Genomic DNA, 17660 nt, shown 5'->3' with positions numbered 1-17660 from the left:
GCGTTACTGGGATAAGAGAGGTCAGATGTCTCAAATACAATAATTATATTTATATTGTTTTTTACATTTTACAAAAGGCTTCCACACATAATATCTCATTTGATTCTTACACTTTGTGAGGGAAGTATTTGTTGTAATTATTTTCATTTTACAAAGGCAGTATTTATTAGGTCTTTATTAATAAACTTAGAAAGTTAAATGGCTCAATGAATAAAGTGCTGGGTCTGAAATCAGACAAACTGAGTTCAAATCTGGTCTCAGATCCTTACTAGCTGTGTGACCTGGTCAAGTCACTTAACTTCTATTTGCCTTAGTTCACTGTAGGAAGAAATGGCAAACTACTCCAGTATTTTTTTTTTAGTTTTTGCTAGGCAATGGAGTTAAGTGGCTTGCCTAAGGCCACACAGCTAGGTAATTATTAAGTGTCTGAGGTCAAATTTGAACTCAGGTCCTCCTGACTCCAGGGCCAGTGCTCTATCCACTGTGCCACCTAGTTGCCCTGCACTCCAGTATTTTTGCCAAGAAAATCTTAATTATAGTATGGTCTATGGGGTCACAAAGACTTGGATATGACTGAATGACTGAACAAAAACAATATACAAGGGCTACTGGAGACTCAGATATAATAAAAAAAGATAAGCCTTTGCCCTCAGATCGCTTCTGATGGAGGAAGACAATGAATATAGAGAAGCTGGTGATAAGGAGACCTGAGAAAATGAGGAAAATGATGGCCAAAGATGTAGGCAAAGTGTCCAAGGTTACATAATTTGTTACTAGTAAAGGTGAGATGCCAAAGCCAGATCTGACTTTAAGCGAAATATTATTTCTATAAACAACAACAACAATAATTAGCATTTATATGGTTCTTTAAGGTTTACAAAGTGCTTTATAAATATTATTTCATTTTGTCCTCACAACAGCCCAGCAAGGTAAGTGCTATTTTTTTATTCTCATTTTACTGAGGTGGAAACTAAAGCAGTCCAGAGTCACATAGAGAGTGTGAGAAGCTGAATTTGAACTCAGGTCTTCCCGACTCTAGGCCAATACTATCCATTGTGGCTATATGGGGCAGTGAGGGAGGTGGAGCGTGATAGAATAGCAGACCTGGAGTCAAGAAGACCTGAATTCGAATTTGAACTCAAATATTAACTGTGACTGGGCAAGTCACTTCACCCTGTCTGCCTCAATTATTAAAGGAACTGGAGAAGGAAATGGCAAATCATCCCAGAAAACCTTAAATGGATCACATCTGAAATGACAAAATGATGCAAAAACAACAAAATACTACCTCTCTATCAAATCTATGTAACCATTAGTTTGATGCAATATATTTGATGTATGTGTATGTTTGTATCTGTGTGTGTGTGTGTGTGTGTGTGTGTGTGTGTGTGTGTGTGTGTGTGTGTGTGTGTGTGTGTATAGTCTGGGGAATTATAGAGGAAAGGGAGATTAGAAGAAAAAAACCTAAGGTAATGGCTTAAAGTGACTTTTTGGAATTTATTGATGGATTTCTCTTATTCAGCATCCCCCTCCATTTCTCACCTCTGTCTTACTACTTGTATGCTTCAGGAAAATCATTTGACCACCTGGGCCTCAGTTTCCTTATCTGTTAAGTAAGGAGATTTGACTAGATGGCTACAGGGTCCCTTCTACTCTACAGATATGACCCTATGGCTGTGGGGGGGGGGATTTCCACTGAAAGAAAATCAATAAATAATAATGATTGACATTTTTATAGCCCTTTAAAGTTTTGCGAAACACTTTACATACATAATCTTACTGAGTGTCACAATGAACCTCAGTATCATTGTCCCCATTTTGCAAACAGGCAAATTAAGGTTCAAAGAAACGAAATGATTTGCTCATTGACAGAGAGTTAGTAAGAGATAAAGGCAGAATTGGAATTCCAAGTCCACCACTCTATCCATTGACACTCTTACCTGGTTTCCTGAGAGAGGACAAAGGAGGACTTTAAAGTAACTTTATGAGTACATGAAGTACCTGCTTATTCCTAATGTTGTTTCAGCATAATCATTGGAATTCAATGGAATAAGACTCTGAGAGGAAGGGGGAGAGAACAGATTCCTCTTGGAAGATTTTCAAAAATATCATAATGAAAGAAAAAAAAAACCTCAACAGTGACAATCCTTTAGACCCCAGCAAAGCCAGGATGGAGGGCTTCTTCCTTCACATCACAGGATCCCCCACCCTTCTCTATTCACAGAGGAGAAAATTTTCACAGCAATTAGCCATCTTCACAGATGGGAAGGAGTGAAACCCCAGAGACCTTCTGTAGGAGAAACACCTTCAACATACCCCTTGGCTGGCTTGGTGGCAGTAGCAGGTTTCCTTTCTGGGCCCTACTTTTCAAGGGAAGTGACTTCAGAAGTAAAGAGATGATCTTGGTAGGAGAGGGGAAGAAGGGAGGGATGCTGAGTGACCAGTTAAGGTTAAATATGTACACATTGGCTCTAGATTTTCCTGAACCTCAGGGGAAATACTACTGAAAAGAGAGCAAAAACTTGAATGTCACTCAGGATGGATTCAATCTCTATGGCCCCATTTAGAGGCTGTACTTGAATGGGAGGGGGAAAAAAATTGTACAGAGTCCTGGCCCTTTTAGTCCTGGCTTCACTTCTGATGTTTCCTATCCAGCTGACCTTGGGCAAATCATTGTAATCTCAGTTAAATGAAGGAGTTGGACCAAATAGCCTCTGGGGTGCTTTCCAGGTCATTTATGATCCTAAGATGAGAACATGAGATGGGAAGCCATTTTACTTCTTTTCCAGTCAGCTGGAGCTTACCCCCAAGCTTTGGAAAGTCTCTTGCAGAAATTCTATGCTTGTGGAGAAGCACTCCCCCAGCCCACTTTTCCTCTTGGTTTTAAGCACAACCTGGAGGACCCCTGTGGACTATGAGTGAAATCTCTGGTTGTTGTCTTAGACTAACATCCTTCTGTTTCCATCTGCTGAGGATGTCACTTAGTTTCAGTTCTTCATTTGGGAATCCTAAGCCCTAAAGTTTCACTGGAAAACTTATCTGAAATATCTTTTTAATCTAGATAGCAAGGGAGGAAAGCCCAGAGGTCAAGATGTCAGAAGCAAGAAACTCTCCTTTACAAGACATGTTATTTGCTAACTCCTTGAGGGCAGAGATACTGACTTTTATTTTTTTTTTTGAAGTCCATAAAGCCTGAAAGTGCTGGCTATGATAGAATGACTCAGGGAATACTTGTTGGCTGACTTGTTGGTTAAGGAGGCAATACCGGCTAAGTGGTAAAGCATCAGGGGGGGGTTAGGTACCAAAGATCCTGGTCATGTTGAGTCTTATTTATGGAACCTTAGTCAAGTTGTTTAGAGTCTTTTAGAAACTCAGCCTTTGGAGAAAATACAAAAAGTAGATGATACATATGTATATGAAAATATTTATAATATATTTACATAATATAACATATTTTGTTATATAATATAAACTACATAATCTATTTATATGCTATATATCACATCATATTTGTTATATATTCTATATATTCTATTTATATATTACTGACATATCCATAATATATGCATATGAGTATAAAAGTTGGCTTGAAGAGTAAATAATAAATAACAAAGGGTTTGGAAAACCTTTCTGGACAAGGAAGAAGTTTAGACTTCTAGTGTATGGTATCTTTTGCTTCCTCTGGTAAACTGTGACATTCTGATGCATTCCAAGCATGAGTTAGGATATTTGCTTCTGCAGCTATATGCTCTTGTGGTTAAAGAATTCCACTGTAACAAACCTGTCATTAAAATCCCAACCCATTACTTCTATCGACCCCTTTCTCCAAAGCACTATATCTTTTGACATCATCTGCTTCCAGATGGGAAGGGGCAGAAAGTAGCCCAAGCATAGGGAGCCAAGAACCAGATCAACACTGCCAACATAATAGCCCTCCATCAATATTGGTTTAGTTGCTGAAATTCCAAGGGCGGTGTAGAACACAATTGCATTTTTCAGATTCCGGTCTGACATGTGATAGGGAGGAGGGGAATATGGGGAGGAGAAGGAAGAGGATGGCAGGAGGTAGAAGCATCTGTTCCTCCCCTCCCTTCAACCCTTTAAATTTACATCAAATACAGACATTAGTCTGGAAAATTGCTACTGGAGGCTTAAAGTTCTACAGGGTTAGAGGAGAAAAATCATAGCAGTTAGGGAGAGGGGAGGCCACAGAAAGACCTTGTTCAGGTACAAGATATAGCATTTTAGCTGAAAATCAAGATCCCAAATTCCTGTAGCCATGAATGTAGTGGTTGGAAAGAACGTCTCTATGTATTGTATTTTGAGCTCTCTCACTTACCAGTGATATAAACTCTTTGTCATCATCAGGATTGTACCTTTGGATTAAGGGAGAAAGCCAGAGTGGGGCATATCAGCAAACATGAACCCCTGAGGAATGGAGCAGGTTGTTTAGTGGTCAGTAGAAATCAGTGGAAAGAGGAATAGAAGAAGTCACAACAATATTTTACCACAGTGACTGGAATATTTCTCTCTCTCTCTCTCTCTCTCTCTCTCTCTCTCTCTCTCTCTGTCTCTCCATTATTGTCTCTGATTGTTTGTCTGTCTCTCTCCCTTTCACTCTGTCTTTTTTAGGATTCAGGAGAGAGGAAAGGACAAAAGCAGGGGCATCTGGAAATTTTATACCCTGGAGTCCTGTGGAAGTGGACAGCACATTGACTTTAGATTCAGAGGACTTCCATGGGTTCAAAGTCCATCTCTGAAACCAACACCTTTATGACCTTTTTCTTGGAAGTCAGTTTTTTCATCAGTAAAATGGGAGGGCTGGGTTGGATGACCTCTGAGGTCTCTTCCAGCTCTAATTCTGTGTTCCTATGATCTCACAGCTACATCATTGTCTACAGTTACTGGTGACTCTAGGAAAAAGTGGTAGGCTAGGGCTTAGAGGAAGTGTCTTCATAAGGCATTGGTCCTTTGAATTCAGGATCAATATGCCTTTTGCTAGACAAGGTTGTTATTCAGTCTGACTCTTTGTGACCCCATTTTGGGGGTTTTCTTGGCAAAGATACTGGAGTAGTTTACTATTTCCTTCTCCAGCTCATTTAGCAGATGAGGAAACTGAGGCAAACAGGGTGAAGTGACTTGCCCAGGGTCACAGAGTTAGTAAGTATCTGAGGCCACATTTGAACTCATGGAAATGTCTACTGACTACTGGCTCTATCAACTGTACCACATAACTGCTTCAAATCAAAATACAAAAGCATAAAAAATTTATTCACATACATTGCCCCTTCCTGATAATTGTCCCTGGAGGAGGCCTGGTGATGCCAAGATTGGGAGGGAAGTTGCAAGAAGGGGGCGTTATGGTGCAAAATTCATCAGATTCCCTTATCTAATTCCCCAATCAATTCCCTCCAAGATTTTAGTGGTTTCCTTCATCCATAGTTATATGTCCTCAGATCTCCACAGTACCCTGTAATCAAAGGGGAATGGGATGGGGGCAGCTGAGAGGAATAAGAGACTAGGCGCAAGGATGGGTAGAGAGTTAATAAGCATGAAAGCAATTAACCAAATGGATCCATTTGGATAATTGGGGTTCTGGAGGAGCCGGCTGACTTCTAAGCTATGCGTCAGAGGACAGGTGTCTGCCCCCTTGACCAAAATTGGTAAGCCAGAGTATGAGGCTGGCTGAGCTGTTTTACATGGGGGAGGTGAGGATTAAGTCCAAGCAAGTGACAGAGGCTCTCGGATGCTTCCAGGGAGGGGTTGGAAAGCAGGAGCAGATGCCATAAGGCAGCTCCAGATGGCAGGGACTTCAGAAACAAAAGGCAAAGAGCCAGAGGGAACAGCGGATGGGACAGGAGGGAGCCTATCCTTTAGCAGGGCTCATTGTCAGATCAACCTGATCAGAGAGAATTAAATCCACACCTGGCTACTGACTATGGGTAAATGCAACAGAGAGAACTTGATTGTCCTGTTCCAGGTAATGTTGCATGGTGATGAATATGAAAATCAGCACCACTCCTAGAACATTAGACCTAAAGCAGACCAGTCAATGGACCTAAAGAAAACAGGATAAATTCCATGTTGGTCAAGTTTTATTCCTAGTTCCTGCTTGAGAGTTCACTGTACATATCTTCATTCTTCCTAATGGACCTCTGACATATGTGTGTATCTATCTGTCTGTCTATCTAGATCTAGATATATCTCACCATCTCTACATCTATCTCTATCTACTTCTAGGGAAATATAGTCCACATCAATGACAACAGGACTGGTGAGACAGGAAAGAAGAAATACTAACTCTAAGAAACAAGGAAATCCAGGTTTTGAAAAATGAGAGATCTTAGATCACCTCCAAGGTCCCTTTCAATAGCTGACACACAGTAAGCACTTAATAAATGAGTGTTGACTGACTTCTAGATTTAATATTTATGATACCAGCACTATATGGCCACTCTATGAAGCTGTGACCTTAGGAAAAGTCACTTGATTTTCCTAGTCCACTGGTGGGGTGGGGTGGGGAATCTTTTTTTCTGCAAATTTGAATTCTCTCATTTGGATATTTATATATTATTCGTGGGTTATATTTGGTCATACATTTAATTAATTTGCTCCTAAAAAACTGTTAGATTTATTGCCTTGACAATAACAGTCCAACATGATCCATGGGCCAGAGGCTTTCTGTCCCTGTTTTAAATGGTGAGTATAACTGTTTATATGTTTATTGTGTAGATCATGATGTATTTTTGTGGTTCAGTTGATTTTCAGTCATGTCTGACCCCATTTGGGGTTTTCTTGGCAGAGATATTGGAGTAGTTGCCATGTCCTTCTCCAGCTCATTTTACAGATGAGGAAACAGTGTTAAGTGACTTGCCCAGGGTGACACAGCTATTAAGTATCTGAGGCTAGATTTGAACTCAGGAAGGTGAGTTTTCGTGACTTCAGGCCCATAGCTCTATGCACTCTAGCACCACCTGGCTATTCCTTCCTGATTTGAAAATGCTTCTAAAAATTTTAAAGGAACTTTTCTTAAGGAAGCAAAAAATTGTTCACAAAGTGGGTGCCTGATGACTGGCTGAACAAGTTGTACCATATGAAAATGGGAATCGTGATTGTATCTATCAATTGTTGTGAGGATCAAATGAGATAATATTTGTAAAGTACTGAGCACTTAAAAATGCATAGTTTCCATCTTTCAAACATCTTAAGATAAAGTAAATAGGAGGAATTCAGAGAAACACAGGGAGATGTCAAGTAAGCAAAATCAGGAAAAAATATATACAATATAACAAAATTGTTATATACAATATAACAAAAGCAAAAAGGGCACTGAAAGAAAGCTTAATGGAGTGTGATTGAAATACCCAATCTTAGAAGAGATGCACTCTCTCCTTTCCTTGGACAGGTGGGGGACCATGGACTTAGAATATTACACTTTATGTCATTGAATTGGTTTTACTCAATTGTTTTTCCTTTGTTACAAGGATGGAGGGAAGATGAAGTGGGGGAGATAGTGTTGGCTTATTTAGAAATAACAATAGAAATTGAATTCATAAAACTTGTAACTTTTAAAAAAGAACTATTAAAAGTGCTATATAAATATTAGGATCAATACAATCAATGAAGCTAGAGAAACTGCAAAGAAGTAAATACAGTTGCATCAAATATTAACTATAAGAGTTAAATACCTGTGATTTATAGGGAATTGATACAATTATATAACCCAATAGATAAGTAGTCAAAAGAAATGACTGCTTTTTAAAAAAAGGATTACAAACCATAAATGACATTTTAAAAAATGCTCCATATCATTAATAGTAAGATAAATGCAAATTATAACAACACCAAGTTTTCACCTCTTATCTTGCAAATTGGCAAAGATAATGAAAAACAGAAATAATTAATGTTAGAGAGATTGTGAGAAGTCAGGCACACTAATACACTGTTGGTGGAGTTGTAAATTAGTCTAACAGTTCTGGATATTAATTTGGAATTCTGCAAGAAAATAATGCCCTTTGAGCTGTAATCTCACTATTGTCATCTGCTCTAAGAAATCCAAGTTAGAAACAAAGGTCCCCATATCCTATAATATTCATAGCATTACCCTTTGTGGGAGCAAAGAACTAAAAATAAAGTGGGTGCCTGTTAGTTGGGGGATAGCTGAAAAACTTGTGATATGTGAATGGAATAGAATATTATTGCATACAAAATGACAAATATGAGAAATTCAAAGAAATATAAATTTATATCTACTAAGACAGTGACATAAGTAGAACCAAACATCATCTACAACTGTGTAGATGAAAATTTTACTAATGGGAAACTAAACAAAATCAAACCAGATTTGTGATTTTAATTTAGTAAAGGAAGCCCCTGGTCAGGGAACTTCTAACAATGTAAACAAGCACTTATATAGTCAGAATTGTCAGAGAGTGGAGAAATTAAGTTGTTTAGGGTTACTCAAATGGTATGAGTCAAAGGTGGGACCTGAACTCAGATCTTCCTGACCCTGGGGCTAGGTTGTTATCTATACATCTTTCTTTGGCACAAAGGGGGTTTCAATCTGGTGGAGGGTAAAGGTTCTTCCTAGACATGATGGTTATGTTAAGTCAAAGATACCAATAAAACATACTTTAAAAAATAAATGGAATTATTAATAGGCTAGAAATGACAAGAGGATAGAAGCTATGTCTAATTCACCTTCCATAGCACTTAGCACCAATAAAATACAGAAGTTGGCTTGGGTTAAGAGAGATGACTGTTTCCCTTTATTGGGATAACTTAAGTTAGAGAATTGGGTTCTTTCATTCTCACAGTCCATTATCTGGGTAGAAGAAAAGGAAGTGGGTAGAAGTGAAAAAATTGGGAAAAGAGCTGAAAACTCAAGACCAAAAAAAAAAAAGAGAGTAATAATATAAAATTGGATTTCAGCACAAATCCTTCCCAAAACCAATGACCCACTCCTGTGCTAGTTTATATCATTTATGTATCCATTTACATAAATATTCATGACATTATCTGAGATGAGTGAGCTCAAAATATAATAAAAGGAAGGTGATGGGGGCAGAATAGTATTCACTGCAGAGGAAAATGGGGTGATGCGGTGAATTTCTTATCTGTCTGATGAAGCCTGGCAAAATTCTAGAGACCATAAGGCTGGAGAAGCAGGGGCTGTTGAGAGGCCATTTATGAAGAGTACCTACATTCTACTTCAAACACAAAAATAATTTAAAGGCTTCCCAAACATGCCCTACTTCTAGCTGGACCCTATTCATGAAAGAACAAAAGGCATTTGGAGAGGAACCTCTGATGAGGAAGGAAAAACTCTACGGAGAGATGTCAAACCCAGGGAATTAAAGGATCCATTCTGGCTTCTGAGCTCTTTATCAGTGCCACCCCAGTTCTGAAACTCAAGCAATAAACTTGTGATAAATTGCCAATTATTTTACCATTAAAATTTCATACCTCACTTCTTTCATTTCCTTCCCTACTACCCAAGGGGGTTGAGGCTAAAACTAGCATTGCTTCAGGGCAAAAGGAAGTTTGAATCCCAGATGGGGAAAGGCAGATCTCAGAAATATTGAGTTGCTCTAGTTTAGATCTCCCCCTGTGACCACTCACTGTGCCCTTGGACAGCTGTTCATCTGCCAAGAGCCAATTGTTCTCCACCTCTTCACCCTCCCTTGAGGGTCCCTCCCATATTCCCTGGAGACCCTCCCTCTGATGATCCCCCATATGCTTGAGCTGTCACTCACAAAGCTTACAAAAGATGATGAAGAGATAGAAGCTTGGGGCTTGGGGAAGAGGGTCAAAGGCTAGGCTGTTTACTGATTCTTCAGTGAAGGTGATCACCCTGTACAATCACTTTATATTCATGTCTAATGGTTGCATCTGCTTGGTAAAGGAAAGCCTACATCGATTTGGCTTCAAGTTTTTCCAAAGAAGAAGAAACCCCTCTGCAGCTGGTAATGCAGAACTTTATATACAACACTGAGAAACAGCTTTCCCTGGACAAAAACAAGGGCAGCAGAGGACTCTTTATTTGATTTTTTTCTATCCCTCCCATATCGAGCAAATAGAACTCTGAGGGAAGGAACTTCAATTGTTAAAGGCAACTTTGAGATTACACATAAGCAAAGATTCCCTGAAGATGAGGGGTTTGGAGACTGGGTAACAGCTAGGAGAGTTTGATGGTTTACAGTTTTTAAATACTTCCACAATCTCAAGAAATTCTCCCTAATGTCTAACCTAAAACTCTATAATGCAATTTTTTTTAGGTTTTTGCAAGGCAAATGGGGTTAAGTGGCTTGCCCGAGGCCACACAGCTAGGTAATTATTAAGTTTCCGAGACCGGATTTGAACCCAGGGACTCCTGACTCCAGGGCCGGTGCTTTATCCACTGCGCCACCTAGCCACCCCTATAATGCAATTTCAATGTAATTTCTTCATTTTGAGGGTCTTTAAAGCAGAAAAGAATAGCTAATCCCATGTACTCCCTGGGATTCTTCAGAGACTTATATATTTACAAATATCTTCCAGTCTTCTTTTCTCCAGGAAAAAAATAATGAATTCCAAAGACAATAACTTTCAGAGAGGGAAGGTTTTATTCATCTATTCCTGGAAACCAAGGAATTCTAAGACAAAACTTTGACAACCCCATGTGCCAAGATAATAGTGTGTATATGTATATACACACATATATGTGTATGCATACCAACACACACAACCAAACATTCTCATGGTACTGATTTAGACTGTGCTGTGTCTCTGGGTGGTCTCTGACAAGCATGTTTGATTTCCTGAGATTTGGGAGTTCCTGAACGGACCTGATTAAGACTGCAGAATTTCAGAATTGTAAAGGACTTCAAAGTTCATCCATCCAAACCATAGCTGAATCTTGACTCGCTCTGATAACATCTTGGACAAATGGCCATCCAGACTCTACAGGAAAATCTTTGATGACTAGAAACTTGATCATTTCTGAGGTAGCCCTTTCTACTTATTCCTTATATTTCAACTTCTATTCCTTTCTTCTTTCTTTTTGAATAGGTCAATTCCAGTCCTATGTGATAAGTCTTACAAATATTTGAAGACTGTTCCTGGCCATAAAGATACCCAAAGATTAGCAAATATTTCTCCAGTCAAATAATTCAACCTTCCCCCCAGGACTTTGTTTTCTTAAGCATGGCCCTACAACCCAGGATGCACCTACCTTCTCTGTTTCATTCACCCTCCTTTTGGAAACAGTATTGGAGGCACTGTCCTGGCCAGCAGAGGGATGGAAAACTCCACTTTCCCAAACTGCACATAAGTCAAGAAACCTGTCTCAAAATAAAAAGGAAATTCACAGGGTTACTCCAGGAGAAAGTTCTGTGGTTTAGGGCTGGACATTTCCCAAGAGGTTCATATACATAAGGAACAATATAATGATTTCATTAATTTTCACAATATCACCAGAAAAGCTATTCAATTTACAAACATTTAGTATCTATTATAGGAGTTGAGTTTAACTATTCATATAAGAAAAAAGATAGAAACTCTGTGGGGAATTTACAAACGGACTGGAATGAGAGTCACAAGGGATAAAATGTGGATGGATTATAATCTGCAGTGTTGGGGAAAGCACTCAGAATCTCAGACTGATCAAATTAACATGCATAATTTTTTTTTCTGGCTACCATCATTCTCCCATTTTCTATAGGAAGAAAACAAAGACCTAGGGAGATTTCCTAAGATGTAAAAAAAAAAAGCACTAGACTTGAAAGTAGGAAACAGGTTCTAGTCTTGACTTTGCTTTAGACTTTGCCCTTTCTGTGCCTCAAGCTCCCTATCTGTCAAATGGGAAGGATAATTCCTGCTCTCTAGGGCAGGCATTTCTTCGCCCCCCCCCTTCTTTTTTTGTAAGGCAGTGGGGTTAAGTGGCTTGCCCAAGGCCACACAGCTAGGTAATTATTCCATGTCTGAGGCCAGATTTGAATTCAGGTACTCCTGACTCCAGGGCCAGTGTTCCATCCACTGTGCTACGTAGCCACCCCAGGCAGGCATTTCTTAACTTGAGACCTATGAACTAATTTTAAAAAAACATTTTGATTACATTATTTCTTTTTTTAATTGTCTTTAGAACTTTACAATTTTTTCCCCCGTCTTGCTTCCCTCCCCCCAACTCCCCACAGAAGGCAGTCTGCTAGTATTTGCATTGTTTCTTTGCTATACATTGATCAAAATTGAATGTGTTAAAAGAGAAATTATATCCTCAAGGAAAAATAAAATATAAGAGATAGCAAAATTACATAAGATACCATTTTAAAAAAAATTAAATGTAATAGACTTTGGTCTTTGTTTAAACTCCACAATTCTTTCTTTGGATACAGATGGTATTTCCCATCACAAATACCCTAAAATTATCCCTGATTGTTACACTGATGGAATGAGCAAGTCCATTAAGATTGATCATCAACCCCATGCTTCTGTTAGGGTGTACAATGTTCTGGTTCTGCTAGTCTCGCTCAGCATTGGTTCCTGCAAGTCTTTTCAGGCTTCTCTGAAATCCCATCCCTCCTGGTTTCTAATAGAACAATAGTGTTCCATGACATACATATACCACAGTTTGCTAAACCATTCCCCAACTGAAGGACATTTACTTGATTTCCAATTCTTTGCCACCACAAACAGGACTGCTATGAATATTTTTGTACAAGTGATGTTTTTTAACCTTTTTCATCATCTCTTCAGGGTATAGGCCCAGTAGTGGTATTGCTGGATCAAAGGGTGATGACTTAATTTCAATGTAATTATTTATTATTCATATAAAATATTATTCTGAAAGGAAGTCTCTAGTCTTTGCTAGACTGCCAAAGGGTTACATGACTCCCAAAAAAAGCCGGGTCTATAAGCATTTATTAATAGATGTTTACTACATATCAACATTTTGTTAAGTACTGGGAATACAAATATAAACCAGAAGAAAGAAATTCTCTGTCCTCAAGTAGCTTATATTGTAATAGGAAAAGATAAAATGTAACAAGGAAGCTGAAAGACAAGGAGGATTAAGGTACTCACTTGCAGCCATAGTAAAGAGTAGGACCCAGAGAGAGGAATGAAAGTAAAAAAAGGGAAAAAAAAGTTTAAGAACCTTTTCTCTAGGGACCTATATGAGAACCAAATGAGATAAAATATGCAAAAAATACTTTGAAAAAATGTAAAGTCCTATATATATATGTGTGTGTGTGTGTGTGTGTGTGTGTGTGTGTGTGTGTGTGTGTGTGTGCGTGTGTGTGTGTATGAGGCGTTACTATCATAATTATTCAATGAACACGTATGCCTATGTTTGGATTACTCTACAACAAAATGTTAATCTCAGGCACGTTTCCTCATGCCTACTAGTAAATTTGCAAGTCTCTTCCCTCCTAATAAGTCTGTCTGTTTGGGAACAGAATTTGGAGATGTATTTTTAAAATGTTATTATTAACATCACTCTATCCATTCATTTTGAGACTAGGTTTTCCTACCTTGACCACACTAGCAATACAGGGTCCACTTCTAGGTCCAACTCCTTAGTGATCAGCATGAGAGCTTTGAGTTGCTCTATTTGCAATCTGGCCAGTTCTCTCCTTAGGCAGCCTAGTTATTCTCTGGGAGCTCTCCATATAAGTGCTATACTTAATGAGGACATTCTAACAGTGGCAGTGGCAGCCTCAGCCTCCTTGGTAGCTGAGATTACCTACTGGTATGTGTCATCATATCTGTTGATAACTTTACTTTTACATTCCTTTTATTTCTTAATATATCCCTCCTCTTCCCCTAGCCAGTGAGCCACCTTTTGTATCAGAGATTTAAAAAGAGAAAAAAAAAGTGGGAGACCAAAGGGAAAGAAGAAGGGGAAGGGGAAAAAAAAGAGAAAAGCAAAACCAATCAACTTTGTTTGAAATTATTTATTTAATATTCTGTATCCATAATCTGCCATCTCTGCAAAGAAGGGAGGTAGGCACATTTTATGCAACCAAAATAAGTCATTTAAAAAAGCATGTTGGGGGCAGCTAGGTGGCGCAGTGGATAGAGCACCAGCCCTGGAGTCAGGAGTACCTGAGTTCATATCTAGCTTCAGACACTTTATAATTACCTAGCTGTGTGGCCTTGGGCCACTTAACCCCATTTGCCTTGCAAAAACCCCTAAAACAACAAACAAACAAACAAAAAAAAGCATGGCCTGATAACAGTTATTTTTTAAAAATTCTTTCCATTTAAATTGCTATCTTCATATATCTTGTTTTCCTGTTTCTGCTCACTTTATTCTACCTCAGGTCATATAAATCTTCTTATATTCCTCTGTGTCCTTTTTGCCACTTATTTCTAATGTCATAGAAATATTCTCTTTTTTTCACTCCTAAGAGTGGGTTTTCCTACTTTACCCAGGCTAGAAATGCAGCAACCACTCATTGGGCTCAGTTTCAATGCTGATTGACAGAGCTTTAACCTGCTCTTTTTTTTCAATTTGGAATGATTCACCTCTCCTTAGGCATCTCATGGCTTCCTGCTCCTGGGGACTCACCATATTGGATCTAAACTTACTGTCTAGAATCAGGCAGTATCTGATTAGTGTCTAGAGATTAAAGTCTACAATCAGAACTTAGAAGTCCCCAAATCAAATCATCCACTTGCTTCAGCCTCCTCAACAGCTGGGACTATAGGAAATGTGCTAACATGTGTGGTCTTCTATAATATTCTCTTACATTCATGTACCATAATTTCTTCAGTTATTATCCACTAAAAATGCTCCTATGAATAAATGTAGTCAGGGCATTTTTTCTGAAGATGTATTTTAGCATTATTCAAAGCAAAACCCAACTAGCAAGATGAATTTCCTTCTACCACATAAAGCCAAATAGAATTAATTTTTAAAAATATTGACTTTGGGGGCAGCTAGGTGGTGTAGTGGATAGAGCACTGGCCCTGGAATCAGGAGTACCTGAGTACAAATCTAGCCTCAAACACTTCATAATTACCTAGCTGTGTGGCCTTGGGCAAGCCACTTAACCCCATTTGCCTTGCAAAAACCTAAAAAAAATATTGACTTTGGACCATCTGTATCAATAGAATGATAAACAGAATATCAATTATACTTCCAAACACTGAATATACTAGGGGTTTTATCATCAAGTTGAGGTAGTAGGGAAATTCAGGAAAATTTTAATATTGGGAAACAAATGAATAGCTATATATATATATATATATGTGCATGTATTTGTATTATTTCATGTATATGCACATTTGTGAGTTCAAATTTAGGCTCAAAAACTAGCTGTGTGACTCTGAGCAAGTCACTTAATCTCTGTTGCCTTAATCTGGAGAAGGAAACAGCAAATCACTCCAATAACTTTGCCAAGAAAACCTGTGAACAATATGAACCACAGGTTCAAAAGAGCCAGATGCCATATAACAAGTGGAGAGAAACACTTGGGGAATTTAGTGTGACAGAGAGTGAAGGTAAACGCTTCTCAAGCAGGGAAAAATGTCATGAGAGAAAGCCTAGAAGTAGAGAAGAAAATTCAAGGCATGTTTGGAGAATAGTGAGTAGATCAGTTTTGATTAAAGTAGAAGACTGATGTAGTAGTGAAGCACATTCTAGAAGACCTAGAATAAGAAGAAGCTGGACTTTATCCTATAGAAAATAGGCAAAGTATTGCAAGTTTGTGAGCAGATGAGGGACATACTCAGAGATAGTTAAGGAAAAATTCATCTGGTATCAATATGTAGAATGAACTGGATGGACTAAAGAGTTAGGACCTGGAAGGAAAGCTATGAGTTATTCAAGAATCAATAGGGTATTTGATGATTAGCTAGTTGTGGAGGGTAAGGGCAGGTTTTTAGTGAAGGTCGTAGAAAGAAATTGGCCTAAGAAAATCACAGGATTCAGAGTCAGACCTCCTCAACAAAATCCAATAGTGGAGTGATTTGCTCAAGGTCCAGTGAGAACTATATTGAATATTTTTCTTCTGCATTAAGATAGTCAATTTCTTTTTTCTTTTTCTTTTGTTTAAGGCAATGGGGTTAAGTGACTTGCCCAAGGTCACATAGCTAGGTGAGTGTTAAGTGTCTGAGGTTACATTTGAACTCAGGTCCTCCTGACTCCAGGGCCACTGAGACACCTAGCTGCCCTTGATAGTCATTTTCTTTGAGGAAAAACAGACACTTCTCTTTGTAGTGACCTTTTCAAAGTTCCTTTGGTCTTTAAGAGTCTTTCTTTGCTGTGTTGACTGGAGAAAAACCTCCTTTCCTTGCCCAGATGGGACATAGAACTTCCAAGGATGACTCCCTTCCATTATAAACTCTACATTCCTATAGAAGTAGGCTACTTACTGATTTGTGCATATGACATCATATGTCTCACCTTCATGCCTTTGTGTCTAGACTTTTCTATCTCCTAATCTCTGTTCCTGGGAACCTCTTGTTCCTTTCAGGATCCAGTTCTAGTAACTACTAAAGGCAGCTAGGAGGGCTTAGCCTAGAGTAAGGAAAAACTGAGTTCAAATCCAACCTCAGACATTGACTGTGTGATGCTAGGCAAGTTTGTCTGTTTCCACAAGTGTAAGATGGGGACAATAATAGCACCTCTCTTGGAGAATGGTTTTTGAGGGGTCTAATGAATTAATATTTGTAAAATGCTTAGCACAGTGTCTTTCACATAGGTATTAAATATATGCTTATTCTCTTTCCTTTCTCTATAAAAACCTTTTTTTCTGATTTCTTCACATATTAGTGCTTCCTTTTCTTCAAATTTACTTCATATATTATTCATCTAGGTACAAGTTGTTACCTGCCCCCAGTAGAATGTAAGGTCCCAGTCTGTCTTCTTCAAGAGCCCATTGCTATGTCTTACTTGTTAAGTGTTTATTGAATTGAGTTGAATCTATTTAGCTTTGTATTCAGTTGTCAGAGACACTTCCCTTATACCTGCCAATATATTTAATTGTTCTTTCAAGGAATTTAGGGAAGAGAGGCCTTGTTCTTTCTTATAAAAATGCTACCATTTGTATATCCTAACTAGCATGTCTGTCTTTCATGAAAAATTCACAAATCACAGAGGAGTCCATCCAGATGAATCTCCTTGTACAGAGCCTAGCAAAGTGTCCTGTTAAATAGATGTTTAATACTTTAAAAAATGATAATCATAAAAAGTAAGAGTCACCAGCACAGGAATTGTAGAAGATACCAAGCACAACATTCCACAAGATGAAAATCATGGGATATATTACCCAACCATAGCAGCTTATCTCTCCCATCCCAAAATGTCCCCCCAATCCACCAAGCCTATCTATCTAGTGGAAGTGAATGCATGCTGGACTACTATGTTGCTAATTACAAGGTAATGTTCGCAAAAATGCAGAGATATATAAGATTTCACTTTGGATAGGAAAGTTCTTCTTTAGAAAGACTTTTTCAATTCTTTCCCAAACAGGACATAAAAAATTGGAGATTGTATCTATCTATCTATCTATCTATCTATCTATCTATCTATCTATCTATCTGAATATATTAGTAGATGAAAATTTTTGGATCATTCAACTCAGAAATAAATACAAAAAAGATGGGTCAAATTAAGTAAATTATTAAATTTATTAATTTATTAATTAAAGTAAGGGAAATATTAAATACCTACTATG

General features: G+C 38.3%; 1 protein-coding gene across 9 annotated transcripts in view; it reads right to left on the bottom strand.

The window, feature by feature from the left end:
- NFASC (neurofascin) overlaps positions 1-17660 on the bottom strand; it is a 202246-nt gene that overhangs the window by 120872 nt on the left and 63714 nt on the right. For all 9 annotated transcript variants that reach the window (XM_074222467.1, XM_074222463.1, XM_074222469.1 and 6 more), the window contains exon 3: positions 11213-11321. In XM_074222467.1, coding sequence (XP_074078568.1) covers positions 11213-11321 — 109 coding nt within the window. The remainder of the gene's footprint in view (positions 1-11212; positions 11322-17660) is intronic.

This window comes from Macrotis lagotis, chromosome 2 (assembly GCF_037893015.1).
Source record: "Macrotis lagotis isolate mMagLag1 chromosome 2, bilby.v1.9.chrom.fasta, whole genome shotgun sequence".
Taxonomy (NCBI): Eukaryota; Metazoa; Chordata; class Mammalia; order Peramelemorphia; family Peramelidae; genus Macrotis; species Macrotis lagotis.
The sequence above is the reverse complement of the archived record's forward strand: the minus strand, read 5'-3'. Positions and strand labels throughout refer to the sequence as shown.